This window comes from Phocoena phocoena, chromosome 3 (assembly GCF_963924675.1).
Source record: "Phocoena phocoena chromosome 3, mPhoPho1.1, whole genome shotgun sequence".
NCBI classification, from domain to species: domain Eukaryota; kingdom Metazoa; phylum Chordata; class Mammalia; order Artiodactyla; family Phocoenidae; genus Phocoena; species Phocoena phocoena.
In genome coordinates this window covers 128,585,250-128,600,236 of record NC_089221.1, presented here as the reverse complement: position 1 = coordinate 128,600,236, position 14,987 = coordinate 128,585,250, and the positions used below count along the sequence as shown (strand labels likewise).

The 14,987-nt window shown below is 46.3% G+C and overlaps 1 protein-coding gene across 1 annotated transcript in view; it reads left to right on the top strand.

Moving 5' to 3' along the window:
• The window catches only part of GLRA1 (glycine receptor alpha 1), an 81,683-nt gene that overhangs the window by 22,190 nt on the left and 44,506 nt on the right, over positions 1–14,987 (top strand). Inside the window, exon 2 of the mRNA XM_065873893.1 lies at positions 9,846–9,973. Within this exon, the coding sequence (XP_065729965.1) occupies positions 9,846–9,973 (128 nt within the window). The remainder of the gene's footprint in view (positions 1–9,845; positions 9,974–14,987) is intronic.

Here is a 14,987-nt window from a genome sequence, read left to right as displayed (position 1 = left end):
GCAAACCTCCATCATTTGGGAGAGTCAACAGAGTAGTGTGGGCTTTAGAGACCAGCAGACTGTTCGGCTCTGACACTTATAAGCTATACGACCTCAGCTAAATTTCCGAAAATGCAAGCATCAGTTTCCCCATCCACAAAAAGGAGGTAATGCTGTCATCTTCATAGGATTGTTGAGAAGATTAAATACAGTAACATATGTAAAGGACCCAGCACATAGTAAGTACTTAGTGAGTAGTAGCTATTAGTATCATTAGCTAATATCACAACTTTATCTATTTTTATCATATTACTATTTCTCCTCAATATTTACACTCCTGGGTCTTTTCAACAAAATGACCATTACCTGCTGATCAATGCAATATTTTTTCCCAAAACTTTTTGTCTAGAATCCCTGAGCTCCATTCTCTGCAAAGACATACTTTTCCAGGGAGATTTATCTGATTAAAAAGAAAACTGCATTGAAGGTAATGAGAGCCATTTGCTCTCCTGTCCGACTTGTGGGATGCACGCTGATTACCCAAGGCCTGATAAGAGCTTAGACTCAGGCAGAGTAAGCCCCATAGGCCTGTTCCTCAGCACTCAAGCCTCTGAAGAAACCCCCCCACCAGCCCCGAATTCCTCTCATTGTAACTCATCTGGGAGGCTACTTGATGCCCACAGCCCTAAGCCAAGAATTCTTTAACCATGGAACCAGATTGCAGAATGACACTGAAGGTCAGAGGCACAGGAAAACTTCCCTAAGTGAGATACACAGGGACAGTCAGGGCAAAGTGCGATGGCTGTTGTAGCATTATAATTAGTGACCTAAGGGAGGAGAAATGCGCAGACATAGGTTTGACCTTGGACACTGATCTGAGTCATTCTGTGGGAGGGCCGTAGATGCTCCTAAAAGAAAATGGGATGGTTTCTTCTATTTTCTTGCCTTGGATTTTCCCAGAGGACATTAGGGTTTTCCCCAGGGACTGATTAAAGATATCAGGGCCAGAGTTCAGGGCTTTTTGACTCCAGTCAAATCACATCATTGATCCCAAGTACCCACACAGCTGAATTCCACTTCCTCTGAAGTGCCAGGTGTATAATCATCCATGGAACAAATATTTACTGAGCCCTGACCATGTGCCAGGCTCTGTACTTCATGAAAACCACACGGAAGAAGCTTGCCTAAGTCATGCTCTCGGGGTCTTGTCTACATAACACATGATTGCCTCAATTTGGGGGAAAGGAAGGTTAGAGAGCTGAAGGTTGAGCTTGAACCAGAAAACACCAAGGGCTGCCATGATTCCAGCCTTGAAACATGCACAGGGGGTAAGAAGAAGGGAAGTGAGAAAAGAGAAAACATCGATATAGTTTAAGCAAATGCAGTGCGGTATGCCAGAGTTACACAATCAAGCCACATGTTCCTTAAGACTTAATTTGCTTATCTGTAAAATGGAGACAGACATCCCTACCTCTCAGGTTGTTGAAAGGATAAACTGTGATAAAATATGTAATGTTGTCTTTTGCCACTGGACAAGAATAATTAAAATGAAGCTTTCTGAAAATAAAATGAGATGCTGTGAGTGGTAGACACTCCCTCTCCAGAACACACTTGATTATCTGCAGGAAACTCTACCCTAGATAGACTGGGTTTAAAGAGCTATGATGCTCTAGGAGGACCAGGGCTGGGGTGAAGCAAGTGAGGCACCCAGGGCACAAAGTTTAAGGAGGCGCTCACTCTCAGGTCTCCGCAGGTGCAGGGCTGGAATGTACACAACCCTGAGAGTGAGCGCCTCCTTAAATTTTGCCAGGAGCCTCACTCGTCTCACCCTAGTTTGTGGGGATACTTTTTTTTTTTTTTCAGCAATAGTTTTTTGTTTTGTTTTTTAACATCTTTATTGGGGTATAATTGCTTTACAATGGTGTGTTAGTTTCTGCTTTATAACAAAGTGAATCAGTTATACATATACATATGTTCCCATATCGCTTCCCTCTTGTGTCTCCCTCCCTCCCACCCCTCCAGGCGGTCACAAAGCACCAAGCTGATCTCCCTGTGCTATGCGGCTGCTTCCCACTAGCTATCTACCTTACGTTTGGTAGTGTATATATGTCCATGCCTCTCTGTTTGTGGAGGGAAGGCTATGGAGAACACCACTCTGGAGACAACGATAAGGAATACGAGACATCCCTAGAGAATCAGACTTCCCTAGGGACAGGGGAAGAACAAGATGGAATCTCAAGGTTCCTTTCAGCTCCAAAGATCCAAGATTTTATCTTACTGCAGAGAGAATCATGTTCAAATACTTGTGCTTCTTACCCAGATAACGGTTCCTTAAAAGAGGCAGATACAGCTGTAGGAGGTGGGACAGGAAGGGAGAAGGGTGTCTTGTTTCATAAGACCTTGGGGAGAAGTGGGCTCAGGGCATGCCAACTGTGACATTCTGCTCCCGGGGGTGCTTAGCAGATCATGAAGTGAGACTAATAAAATGTCAAGCACTCCCAGGTCAGCCTAAGCCCCTTACTGCAATCAAATAAAATCAGAATTGCACAGCTGGCCAGGGGAAGCCAGCTGTTGACCTGAGGATGCAACCCAGGCAAAGCTGATGGTGACCAGCAAGGCCCAAGCCCCCGGTGTCAGAGCCATGGACAGGAAACTGGTTCAGCCCATAAGGCCAGAGAGTGCCAGCCTCACCCAGCCCCACTCCTTCCCAGGAGTCTAGGACACCCAGCCCTCCCACCATCTCTCCATTCCTTTCCAAGGACAGCCTACAGGCAGAAGAAAGCTTTCTCCCCCAAAATACACAACGTGGACACTGACAAATGTCAGGTCTTTCCAAAAGTGCACAGAGGCAAAAATTCATAAAACTCAGAAAAATTCTGATTCCTGTCCCCACCGGCCCCCAAATACTACCTTCCTCCTCTGAAGCACTATGGCACTCCAATTATGTCCCTGGGCTAGGTGGCAACCTCTTATAATTGTTTATACTTACCTAGCCTAGTCTATCTGCTGAACTATAAACAACAAGAGGACAAAAGCTATTCATCAACAAATGATCATTGGGAATTCCCTGGCGGTCCAGTGGTTAGGACTCCGCGCTCTCACTGCTGAGGGCCTGGGTTCAGTCCCTGGTTGGGGAACTAAAATGCCACAAGCCTCACTGCACGGCCAAGAAAAAAAGAAGACTTGATCATTGATTGCTACCACCTGTCAGGCACTGAATGAGACAGACACAAACCCGGTCCACATAGAGGGCCTCGTCTGTGGGCAGTGACATATGGATCTGCCTCTCCTCCACAGTGCCTTATTCAGATAGTGGGTGTGTAATAAATTTAAAGGATGAGAGGACTGTAGAGCAAGAGGACCCCTGGAGATCAGAGGAGCCCCCCACTCCACAATCTAGTCCCTTGACAGAGACTGATAATCCATCCTGCTACCCTTCCCAGCTGGGTCAGGCCCCAGAACCCATCTCTGAGCAATCATTCAAAGTAAAACTGTTTACCATGCCTGATCTAATCCAAAACTTCCATTTCACAGATGAAGAAACTGGGAACCATCTGAGAAAAGAAAAAGAATTAGCCCATGACCAGAGAGAAAGTTAGATACAGAGCCGAGACTATATCCCTGTTTCCCAGCCCAGCCTTCATGTTTTTCCCTCTATCCCACAGTGAAATTGTATCTTAAGTAAATGCTCATGGAAGAAGAGACCTTCAAACAACATCCAACTAGTTGACTTGGTACAATACTTTCTGCACGGAATAAAAACCAGCTCATTAGATTACCTCCCTGCCAAGGCAAAGGGGATGTTCTGGCCCAAGTCAGAGGACATACCGCCTGGGAACCAAGTTGGACACCCACCATTTGGAGGTGTCTTTGGAGAGTGCATTTCCCAAGCTTGGCCAGGCCACAAGTCAATTTAACCAGCGAACAGCTGAGAAATCCAGATGGATTATTCTTCCTGTAAAGGCACTGAGGAGGCACAGTCTTCATTAACTTTCAGACGCACCATAAGGACACAGAACAGGGGGTCAAACCCTGGCTACTCCCAACCTTGCAGACTCAGTGTTCCATCCTCAGCTCTCATCTTTGCCCTTTTTCTCTCTCTCCTTCACTCCCCCTTCACTTCCTCACACGCACACTAAACTTCTCTTAATTCTCCAAGTCCTCACTCACCTCTAGACTTTATACATGCTGTTCCTTCTACTCAAAACACTTTCCTTCCCTATTTCTTCCGGGCCAATTCCATACCCAACCTTCATATTTTACTGTAAAAGCCACTTTCGCCACAAAGCTTCTTGGAGACCACCCCACTCCCACCAAGTGCAGTTGGGTGCCCGTCCTCTGTGCTCACAGACTTCCTCGGTTACAGTACTGGCCACACCTCAGACACCTCCACTTGCCTCTTCCTCTCTCCTTCCTACCTCCCTTCTCTTCTCACTCTGCACCTCCGACTCCCTCCCCCAGCCCTATGCACCCCTCCCTTGGCTATCCTCAGCCTCGGAGTCCCTCTTCTGCCCCTCACTTCGTCCTTCCTCCCTTGTTCCCACCCGACCTCCTGACTTCTCTGCCCATGGGGAACTCGGGTGTGTGGTGCCATGAAGGGTCTAACTGAAACTGTTTCTCCCCAGCCTCACTGCCAACCCCAGCTCATTTGAAATTCAGATTGACAGCTGCATATTGATTCCCTATTTCCAAACGATGCTGCAACTAGAGAATGAGAATCTGAGCATTGATCTGGCCGGTCTTCCAGCAAATCCCTGAGAAATGAGCTGTTCTACTGGAGAGAAATGTGGAGACTGCGTGGAGAGGAAGCAAGACACGAACACAATCATACTCCCCCAAAGGGGTCCAGACAAATTCAGGTCCCGAGACCAGATGCAAAAAGAAGAAAAAAAACAAGAGAGGGAATATTAACAGTTACTAGAAGGATGGTTTAGAGCCAGAAGGACTCTTAGAGATTATTCTAATCCCCTCATTTCATAGCTTGGGAAACTGAAAGCTGGAAAGGGAAGTGATTCACCAAAGGTCTTGAAGCTCCCACTCATCTTTGTCACCTTGCCTCCAGTGCCACTGTGGAACCGGCCCCTGGACTCTTCCACAGTCTCTGTCATCAGGAGTGAAAGCTGATGGTCCTTTAAGTGCCAAAGTCTCCTAGTGTGACAAATGCCCCCACTAAAAGGCGATAGACAGTTCCAGGCTCTGTCCAGTCAGTGCAGCCATCCCCATAAGCCCTCTCAGCGAGGGACAGAATGCTTGGTCCCGGGAGACCTTACGGTCCTTCTGAAAATGACTAGTAATCAAATCTGTCTAAACCAAGTCTGATTCACCACATGACATTTCAGTAATCCCTGAAACAATTTGCATCATTTCCAAATACTTTTATAGGGTCAGCAAATCCTAACAATCACGTGTTTCATTTCTCGGACTCATTCCCAGCTTCCGTGTCCAGTACCTTACTGTCTATAAGCAAAGTCTTCAGCTCACCAGAGGCAGTGGCTCCGAATGTGCACAAAGGGCCCCTGGATGCATATTTTCTCTGCACAAAGGCGCAAAGCATAGATTTACTTGAGAGGGCCCTGGAAATAATTCTGTGCAAAATGTGCTGTCTAAATATAGCCAGAAATGTACAATGACCATCAAGTGGAAAGGCATGGCTATTTCGACATTCAAATGGAGGATTTATCTGAAAAAGAATTAGAGAAATTTTGGACTAGGGCAGTAAGGGATGGGGGGATGATTTTAGGTCGTCCAACACATAATAACGTAGAATGATTATTTCAGTCCTTCTCATTATCTCGGGAAGAAAAGTCTCAGTTAGGCGTTACTATGCTCTCACACCTTTCTTACACTAGCTGATCTTCCTTTGGAACTGAGGGGAGGCCTCGGGTTCGGGACTTCAGCCAGCAACAGTATATAACTAGGATTTTTAAACACTTCTCTTTCTGTTTGGTTTTCACTGTACACACTGTTATGGCTGTCCTCTATCACGGCAAGTAATACTGGTTTTTCGTTTGGGAAGAGTGAAGTAAGTTTTTTTTTTTTAAAGAAGTGAGACAATTCAATGAAAACTTTTAAGTGACTAATAGTTGAAGTGGTACAGAAACAGGGCGAGAATTGTGAACGTGATGATATCCAAGAAACCACTGGTCCACGTTACATGAGAGAGGCTAGACTAGAGAATCTCAAAATTTCCAAGAATTCTGCTGTGAATCACCTGACAAAACACAGGACCGTTCGACAAGTCACAACTACTTCTTCCCCATTTTTAAATGTGGGAAAATTAGAGTTGTGTATGTCGGGATTGCCGGCAGTCGGATACGTGTTTTGATTTTCTTGGATAACAACACGACAAGCTTCACAAACAAGTAGTAATAATAGCTACTATCATGATCTATACCCTTCACAGGTTATAAAAGTTTTTTCCTATACATTGTAGCATTTGGATGAGGCAGGACGTGAAAATCTGAGTTCTAATCCTTTCATTAGAGTGCTGTGTGACCTGAGGCCAGTTACTTAACCTCTCGAGTCTCCATTCCCACCAATTCAGCTCCCCATGCAAGGGTTGTTAGAGAGGCAATGGCCAGGTGACCAGACTGTAAACACCTTGCTGCAGATGTGTGAGCTAGAATAACCAGATGACGCTTCAGATTTGTGGAGTATTCCGATATTAAATGGCATATTTTGCTAACAGCAAATGGCAGCAGATAATTTGGGGTGAATTCATTCTCTCACTGTACTGCCTAATGGGATTCAGGCTTATTAAAGAGTCCTAAGGGCCAGAGATGGCTGCGCTGTAGTAATTGCTGGGAGGGAGTACCACGTTCCCAAATCTTATTATCTGAGAGCAGGGGCTTAGAGAGAACAGGAGCTTATGAAAGCTTCATAACTGCCACTCCTAGAGTGGTTTGAGAAGTGAATCATAGCAGCAGCAAAGTCATAAATCACCAGTTGCGTGCCTGTGGTCCCCTTTGCCACACCAGAGCCACATAGCAGCCATGGGTGTGGTGCTGAAAGGAGAAAAGGCTGGGACTGTGGTACCAACTGTGAGCCATGGAAGGCATCTGGCAGGACTTCCCCATCATGTGGGGACTATGGTGCAGCTGAAAGCAGCAGTGAGGCCAGAAGAACCTCCAGCCTGAATCTCAACTGCTACACACGCACGCACACACACACACACACACACACACACGGCGAACCATCCTTGGCGTTTTTTACCTGTGCTATCTCAGTTACTACTTGTGCAAAACTTCTTTGACATATCAGGCAACCAAAGTTCAGAGAGGCTAGGTAATTTTCCCATGGTCACACAGCTAGTAAATGACTGAGACAGGATTGATTCCATATCACCTGTTCTTTCCACTCTTTTTGAAGTATTCTCCATTACATGTGACAGTACGTTTCAGTAACACAAACATAATATACCCACCGCATACATACAGCCATGAAAGCATTTGACACTTTCACACTCTATACCCCATGTCCACATACATGCCACATGTACACACAAAAATGTCCACACTAAATACCACGTTTAACAACACATTTTGACAGGAACACAGGTCTTCACATTTCTGCATATCTGAATCTCTGTAACACAATCCACTGTACATCCACAGATGCCCCCATGCATGCTCTAGTCCCCACACACACTCGTACACATCCATCCATTTATTCACATAACATGCATACACATCACACCTAGAAACCTACCCACATCACACAAACTCACAAATATCCATATTCACACCTACGAAAACAGGATAATGCATTTGTCCCTCATTCTGTTCATCAAAACGAGCCCTTCAGGATATAAATAAGGAATGTTCAGATTACTAAGCATGAGTGTCTAAATCATCCTGGAATACCTCTGAACCTTCAGAGGAATAACAGATTATTTTCACTATTTTTCATTAGTGGGTATAATGGTCTAATTATTTTAAAATTGTTAGTCCATGTATGTATATTTATGAATACTTCTACTAACCAGGACATGTGATTAATTAAAGTAGCCTATTATTCATTCGTTCATTCACTGTGCTATTACTGAGCACGTTATGTGGGAGACACACTGTGGTAGACACAATAGGAGATTAAATAAACAAACAATAAATACAACCACCATGATTGCTGGTCTTGGAACAAAAACACAAGTAACTACCTGACAAGGTAGCATGGCCATGACATGTGCAAGACAGGAAAGGCCCCCGTGAGTGAGGGGACGCGAGAGGAGAGGGGACACAGAGACTAGATGGCTCTGAAGCATCTAGTCCTAGAGAATGGGAAGACGACGTCGGTGCCACCTGGGCATCTGTGGTCTGGAGAAACAAGTTTGGGAAGGAAACTGCGGCATTTGGTTTGGAATGAACTTGAGGCCTGGCAGGACATCGAGATGGACACGCGCCCCCACCCCCAGGCATTTGCAAATGAAGAAAGGGGGCTTAAGGGAGAGGCCAGGGTGGAGAGAGAGATTTGAGAGCCACCCATTAGAGGGGATCACTTAAACAGTTACAACTCTGAGATCAGAAAAGGAACCGAGGCAAAGAACAAGACAGGCAGTACAAACCCTTGGGGGACAGGACGTCCTGCTTGGCTAGGTGACAGAAGCTCTCATTTTATGCGACACACACAGGCATCTCTATACATGCACTTCCTCCAACGTACCAGCCCTACAGCATGCACAGCAGGGCTGCACTAGCTTCCAGCTAACTCCTGGGTATAATTTCAAGACAGGGAAGCTCAGTTGCCCAAAGCAACTGAGAAATAATTGATCCTCAACCCTTAAGCTTCCAGTCTTGACGGTTCTAAGAATGTGCATGCCTCTGAGAGTGTGGCAGGGGAAGGGCCGCTGTTCTTAGATATCAATAATTCTTACTGTGGCACGAATGAAGACCTATAACTACTTTGTTGAGGGTGGTGGTGACAGAAACAATGTGTAGCATCCCCGGCAGTTGGATTTCAAATCCCCCAACTCTTGATACACTGAGGCAAGCTGCCACTGATTGACTCTGGGACCTATGTCAGTCCCTTCACTAGCTGTGCCTCAGTTTTCCCAACTGAGCTTTTTTTTTTTTTCTTGCAGTACGCGGGCCTCTCACTGTTGTGGCCTCTCCTGTTGCGGAGCACAGTCTCCGGACACGCAGGCTCAGCGGCCATGGCTCACGGGCACAGCCACTCCGCGGCATGTGGGATCTTCCCGGGCCAGGGCACGAACACGTGTCCCCTGCATGGGCAGGCGGACTCTCAACCACTGCACCACCAGGGAAGCCCCCAACTGAGCATTTTTGAAAGTATATGAGATAGTCCCATAAGTACAGGATCTAGACTTGTTGCAGGTTCTGAGAAGACCCAAGGTAAAGACGCCTGATTCAATGTGTGTTCCCAAATGCATTTGACTTTGGCATCTTTTTTTAGAAAATTAGTAACTGATTCTGAAGAGAAACTCTGGGGTAAGGCTGGACTATTTGATCTCTAACATTCTTTCTGGCTGCACTGTTCCACGGACCTATGAAAGTACAGGCACCCAAAGCACAGGGCTGGGCCTAGTGGGAGGTTAACCCTTCAATCTCCTCTCCCAGGGAAACCAGCAGCCAACTGTGATTGCCCTAAACCTTAGAGATACAGCCTTAAAAGAGTCAGCAGCTTCTCAGCATCAATCAGACACTCGGCTGCCTGCCAGGATCCCACACTGGCTAATACCTAGGCTGGGTAAACAAGGTTGCGTGGGCCTTACCTCATTAAGGACTCCTATCACCTATTTCTCTAGTGGCTCTTATGGCTGGGTAAGCGACAGGGGCTGAGCAAGACTGGGATCTGATCACAGTGTGAGAAAGGGCCATCATTAACCCTCTGCTTTCTCTCTCCTTTCTTAGCCTTGCTGCTTCTAAGGAGGCTGAAGCTGCCCGTTCCGCATCCAAGCCTATGTCACCCTCGGATTTCCTGGATAAGCTAATGGGGAGGACCTCTGGATACGATGCCAGGATCAGGCCCAATTTTAAAGGTAGATAAACTTGCCTTTCGGAGCCCCAGGGGTCTGCTTTCCTAGATTGTGGCAGCGAGCCGCATGGAATTGTATGCAGATGATATATACAGGGTATGAATTCCATGACTCTTTCCTCTACCGGAGGCAGATACTGTTCGTCAATTCACCAAGACCAAACAAAGGCTCGGAGAGTCCAACTCAACAGTATCTCTGGTTACCAGAGTCAGTACGTGAATTAAACCTACTTGCTAGCTCCGGTATAATGGACAAGAGATTAATGTGGAATGTGGAAAAATGGGTTCAAGTTTTGCTTCAGGCACAAAATTAGTCTCTGAGCTTAGATAAGCCTCTTGCTTTTGCTGGGCCTCACAGTCTCCTCTTCTCCGCAGGCATGGAGTTGGCTGTCTCTGTGTTTTTTAAACTATGCTTCGTGGAGTTCTGGGGCTTTTACCCTGTGTCCCAAAAGGGAGAAACAGAGGACGGGATGAGCAAGCCCACCCTTGCTTCTCCCCCAAGCAGCTGCACTTTTATTCGTCTTACATGAGAAGCTGCCAACTACCATTCATCCACTGAAAGCTTCCCCTGGATTAACAAATAATTTTGGAACTCTCTTGCCCAATCACAGTCTCAATTTCAAATGCCTAATAAGGCGACAGGGAGAGACTATGAAGAAATAGAGGAGCAGTCCCCTCGAAAGTGGGCAGCGCCTGCTTAACCCCAGCGAGTAGTTAACCTACAGGAATGTGGGTCCCATGTTGCCAGACCATCCAAAAGTCCAACGAGAGCCAGAAATCAAGATTTACGTGAAACGTCTTGAATCCTAAAACATGTAAATTCAAACAAAACACGTTTGGGAGCCAGATATGCCCTGTGGGGTAGCCAATTTACAAACCATAACTGAAGTGATTTGGGAAGTTTCTTTCAGCTCACAATCCTATGAGATCTTAATGTCTTACATCAAGAGCGGACCAGTTCCCTTTGTCCACTGATGCCTTAGGAGGCTCTAACCATCTCTAACTGCTGGGCAGGTTTTCTGCAGGCACAGTCTTAAGGACCTCCTTGGGAGTCTGTGACCCTCACCTTCCTCCTAGCACCCCTGCAAAAATCTTATTTCAAAGACCCACAGACAACCTCCTAATCAATTCTTGATTCCAGATGCCCTTCCTCACTGTTCCTTTTGGCTCAAGTCCAAGACCAAACAAGGGATGTGACAGCTGGTAACAGCCTCCTAATATCTGCTCACTCTGTCCCCCACCCTGTAAGTCCCCTTCTCAAAGCGCTCTGCAAACAGAAAACAGTCTGGGAAATGCAGTGAGGTTTGTTTGGGGGCCCACCTCCCACCCCTGTTTACCTCAAGGTGCCTTGCTCCTAAGGCCGTTATCCTCCAGGATCGTTAGCATAAACTTTCTTCCCTCAAGGGCAGATAAGTCAGCACCCAAGCCCTTCACCAGGGTCACAATCTCAAACACCCCCAACACCCAGAGGGGCCCGGCAGATATGGTACATGATTGAAGTGGGTTGGGGATAAGCAGAGAAAACCAGAAAGCACAGGCTCCTCTAAGGGCTGCCGCTTCTCAGCTCCTGCCCAGAGCTGCCAGGTAGGAATGCAGGCCCTGGGCAGTGGACCTTCCAAGATAAGACTTAAGTCGGGGGGTTTATGTGAAATCTTCCAAGTTCGCAGCTAAATCACATCTTTGAAACACCATTGGCCAAATCAAACACACCAGAGAACCGACCACCAGGTTGCATCTGCAGCAGTTTTCAGGAATTCCATCCCAGTGCGCCCCCTGGTGGGCTCTCTTGGAACTCCAGCCTGAGTAGAAGTGCCTTGGTCTTCTGCTCGTTTGCTGAACGTGGGTGCATCCAGGGTTCATGTGTTAGTGATCCTTTGTGCATACCACTGTATTTGGCACAAAGAAGGCCCTCAATAAGTCTGTCATAAATGAATGAATGAACGAATGACCCCACAAATATGCTAAGTAGAGCTGTTAAGTGACTTTCCCAAGTCAGACTGCCAAGACTGGGGAATTTAACCCAGCTAGCTGCTCTGACTCAATTCTCTAATACTACTGATTTATTTATTTGCTTATTTCCTGATTCGTTTATTTATTTACTTACTTACTTAGCAGTGAACATGTTTAAGAAATAAAATTTCACCCAGACTATAAGACCGTTGAATCGGGGCCCTTCCCCTCCTCGCTTTGAAAACCTTATTCCAAGCACTTGGGCCCAAAATATACAGTACTAGATAATCTCTTAGTCCTCTCGCAACCCTGCACTATCTCTAACCCCTACAATCCCCTCGACGATGTGGGCTTTGAGCAACAAGTGCAGCTTCTTGGAACCTCACCCCAGGAGGCAGGGAGCAAGCTTTCTCTACTCTCCCTGTGGTGAGGGCTGAGACACTGGTTGCAGGGGACCCCTGCCCCTGAGCCCCATGGCCTCTTTCATGCTTCCACCCAGGCACACATGAGATTCCCAAAAGCCCCCCGCAAACTACAGAGCTCCTGAAAAGGCCAGGCCAAGTAGGCCCCGTGACCCTGACACAACAGGAAGAGGCCTGCCTGCTTTGAAAACTCCACAGCGTGATTAATCACACAGCAGGTTCCTTCAAGCACCGGAAATTGCCTGCTCCTGACTCTCTAGATAGAGGGAGGGGATATGGGGATATATGTATATGTATAACTGATTCACTTTGTTATACAGCAGAAACTAACACACCATTGTAAAGCAATTATACTCCAATAAAGATGTTTAAAAAAAAAAGAAAAAATCAAAGCTAATGCACAAAAGGCACGATGAGCAAAATATCAAAATGTTCAATAAAGATGAGATCCAACCCTGAAAAAAGAAAAAACAAAAAGATAGGGGGGCTGGGGAGAGCAGCCTCCGTCTGCGGAACATAGTGGCAATGTAACTCGAAATACTGAAGTAAAGAGCTCGAAAATTGGATTCTAACCCTCCCGCTACTTACCTGATATCTGTGACCCAGAGTAAATCACTTGACACATCTGGGCCTCTGTCTCTGCATCTATACAATGGTCCAGTAGGACCAGGCCCTGTCAGCATCGGTATTCTGTATCTTTGCTAAGACTTTGCATATCACAATGGCTCCCAGGATCAGGGGTACAGCCCAATGCAAACATATACACAAAAGCAAAGTTAAACTTTAATATTTAATGAAATATATACATTATGCTGCTGCCAAAGGCAGCCAGATTGTAATTTTCTTGAGGATAATTTAATTTCAGATTTATTTCAATGAACCGCACCTCCCCATGGGATCATTTTTGGCTGGCGTCCTCTCGCACACATAAATCAGGATCTAATTTATATGGGAGTCACAGCACCAGACACTTGCAGGGCCTGGGTGGGAACTCTGTGCACGTCATTTCAAGGCACAGGGCCTAGGTGGGAACTCTGTGTACGTCATTTCAAGGAACAGGCAGTAATTCTTTGGGGCATCTTAATGGTATGAAGCTAAATGAAAAGAAAAACCTGGATCTGAGTCTAAATGAGGGGAAGAAAACCCTAGTGGGCCTTTGTTTGGGTGAAAGTAACCAAGGAGGCAGGCAGATTCCCGCTCAGCATAAGGACAAAGTTTTTAGCAAGCAGAGAGATCCAACTATGGAAAGGGCTGCTCGAGACAAAATGAGTTCCCCACTGCTGGAGGTGATCAAGCACTAAGCCTTGCATGGGTAGCAGCGGTTCCTAAACCTGGCTCTGCATGAGGATCACCCAGATCGCTCGTTAAACAATAAACTCTGGGCTAATCCTCACAGGTTTGGGTTCACTGGGTCTGGGGCTGAACGTGGGCCCAGGAATCTGTAGTTTAACAAGTTTCCCAGATGATGCTACGGCAGACAATCCCGTCTGCACCTCAGTTTGGGAAGCAATAGACTAGGTGACTTTTAAGAGACCTTCCAAAGCACCGAGTGACCACCTAGAGGGGTGGGATAGGGAGGGTTGAGAGGGAGGGTGACACAAGAGGGAAGAGATATGGGGATATATGTATAACTGATTCACTTTGTTATAAAGCAGAAATTAACACACCACTGTAAAGCAATTATACTCCAATGAAGATGTTAAAAAGAAAAAGAAAAAGAGAGAGAACTTCCAGCCCTGAAATTCTATACAGTAACATCATAATTCAAATGGGTAGCTTCCATAAGGGAATTGCAACCCCATGGAGCTGAGAATGACTGCCCAGATCAAGATCTACTCTACCAAATTGATGGGGAAATTGCAACCCAGGAAAGGGAAGGGGCGTGTCTCAGGGCAAAGAGCCAAGGAGAGCTTGGGGCTATGTCTAAAACCCAGGAATCCTGGCAATCCCTTGGAAGGAAAACCTGGATTCTCACAGCAGGATTGAGTCCCTTTCTATACACCAGGATTTCTGAAAAGAAGGAAGTCTTGGCTGAGTTTGGGCGAAATGCTTGCGCTACTTTTTCAAGAGGGACAGAGAGAAGTAGGTATCAGAAAACTTGGGTTTGAGTCCTGGCTCCACCACTTGCTAGGTAAATAAGCCCAGGTGAGTTACTAAAACTCTCTGTGCTCCACTTACGAAGCTGGGACAGTAACTTTGCCCTGCCAACCTCAGGACCTCATGGGGATCAACAAGAAAGTGGACCTGAAAAAATTCACAAATGGCATGTCACAATCTTCAAGTGAAGGATTATGACCTATTATCCAAGTCCTACCCACCTTCAAGGTCAGCTCCAGGTCATCACCTTCATGAGGTCTTCCCTAATGCCTCACTCTTCAGAACCTCTCTCACACCTAGACTCCTACTGCTTCTATGACCCTTACCCACGTTCTCACATTCCTCCCTGGTTATTTGATGCCGGCCCTCTTCTCAGCACATGTGGAAGCCCAGTGCTTAAAATCCTGGATTCTGCCACTCTGTGACCTTGAGGATGCCCCTTCCTTTCTCTGAACCTCTTTCAGAAAGTATAGCCATTAAGACCACTAGCTTTGGAATTAGATCAATCTGAGCTCAAGCTTGACCATTTACTAGCTGTGTAGCCGTGGG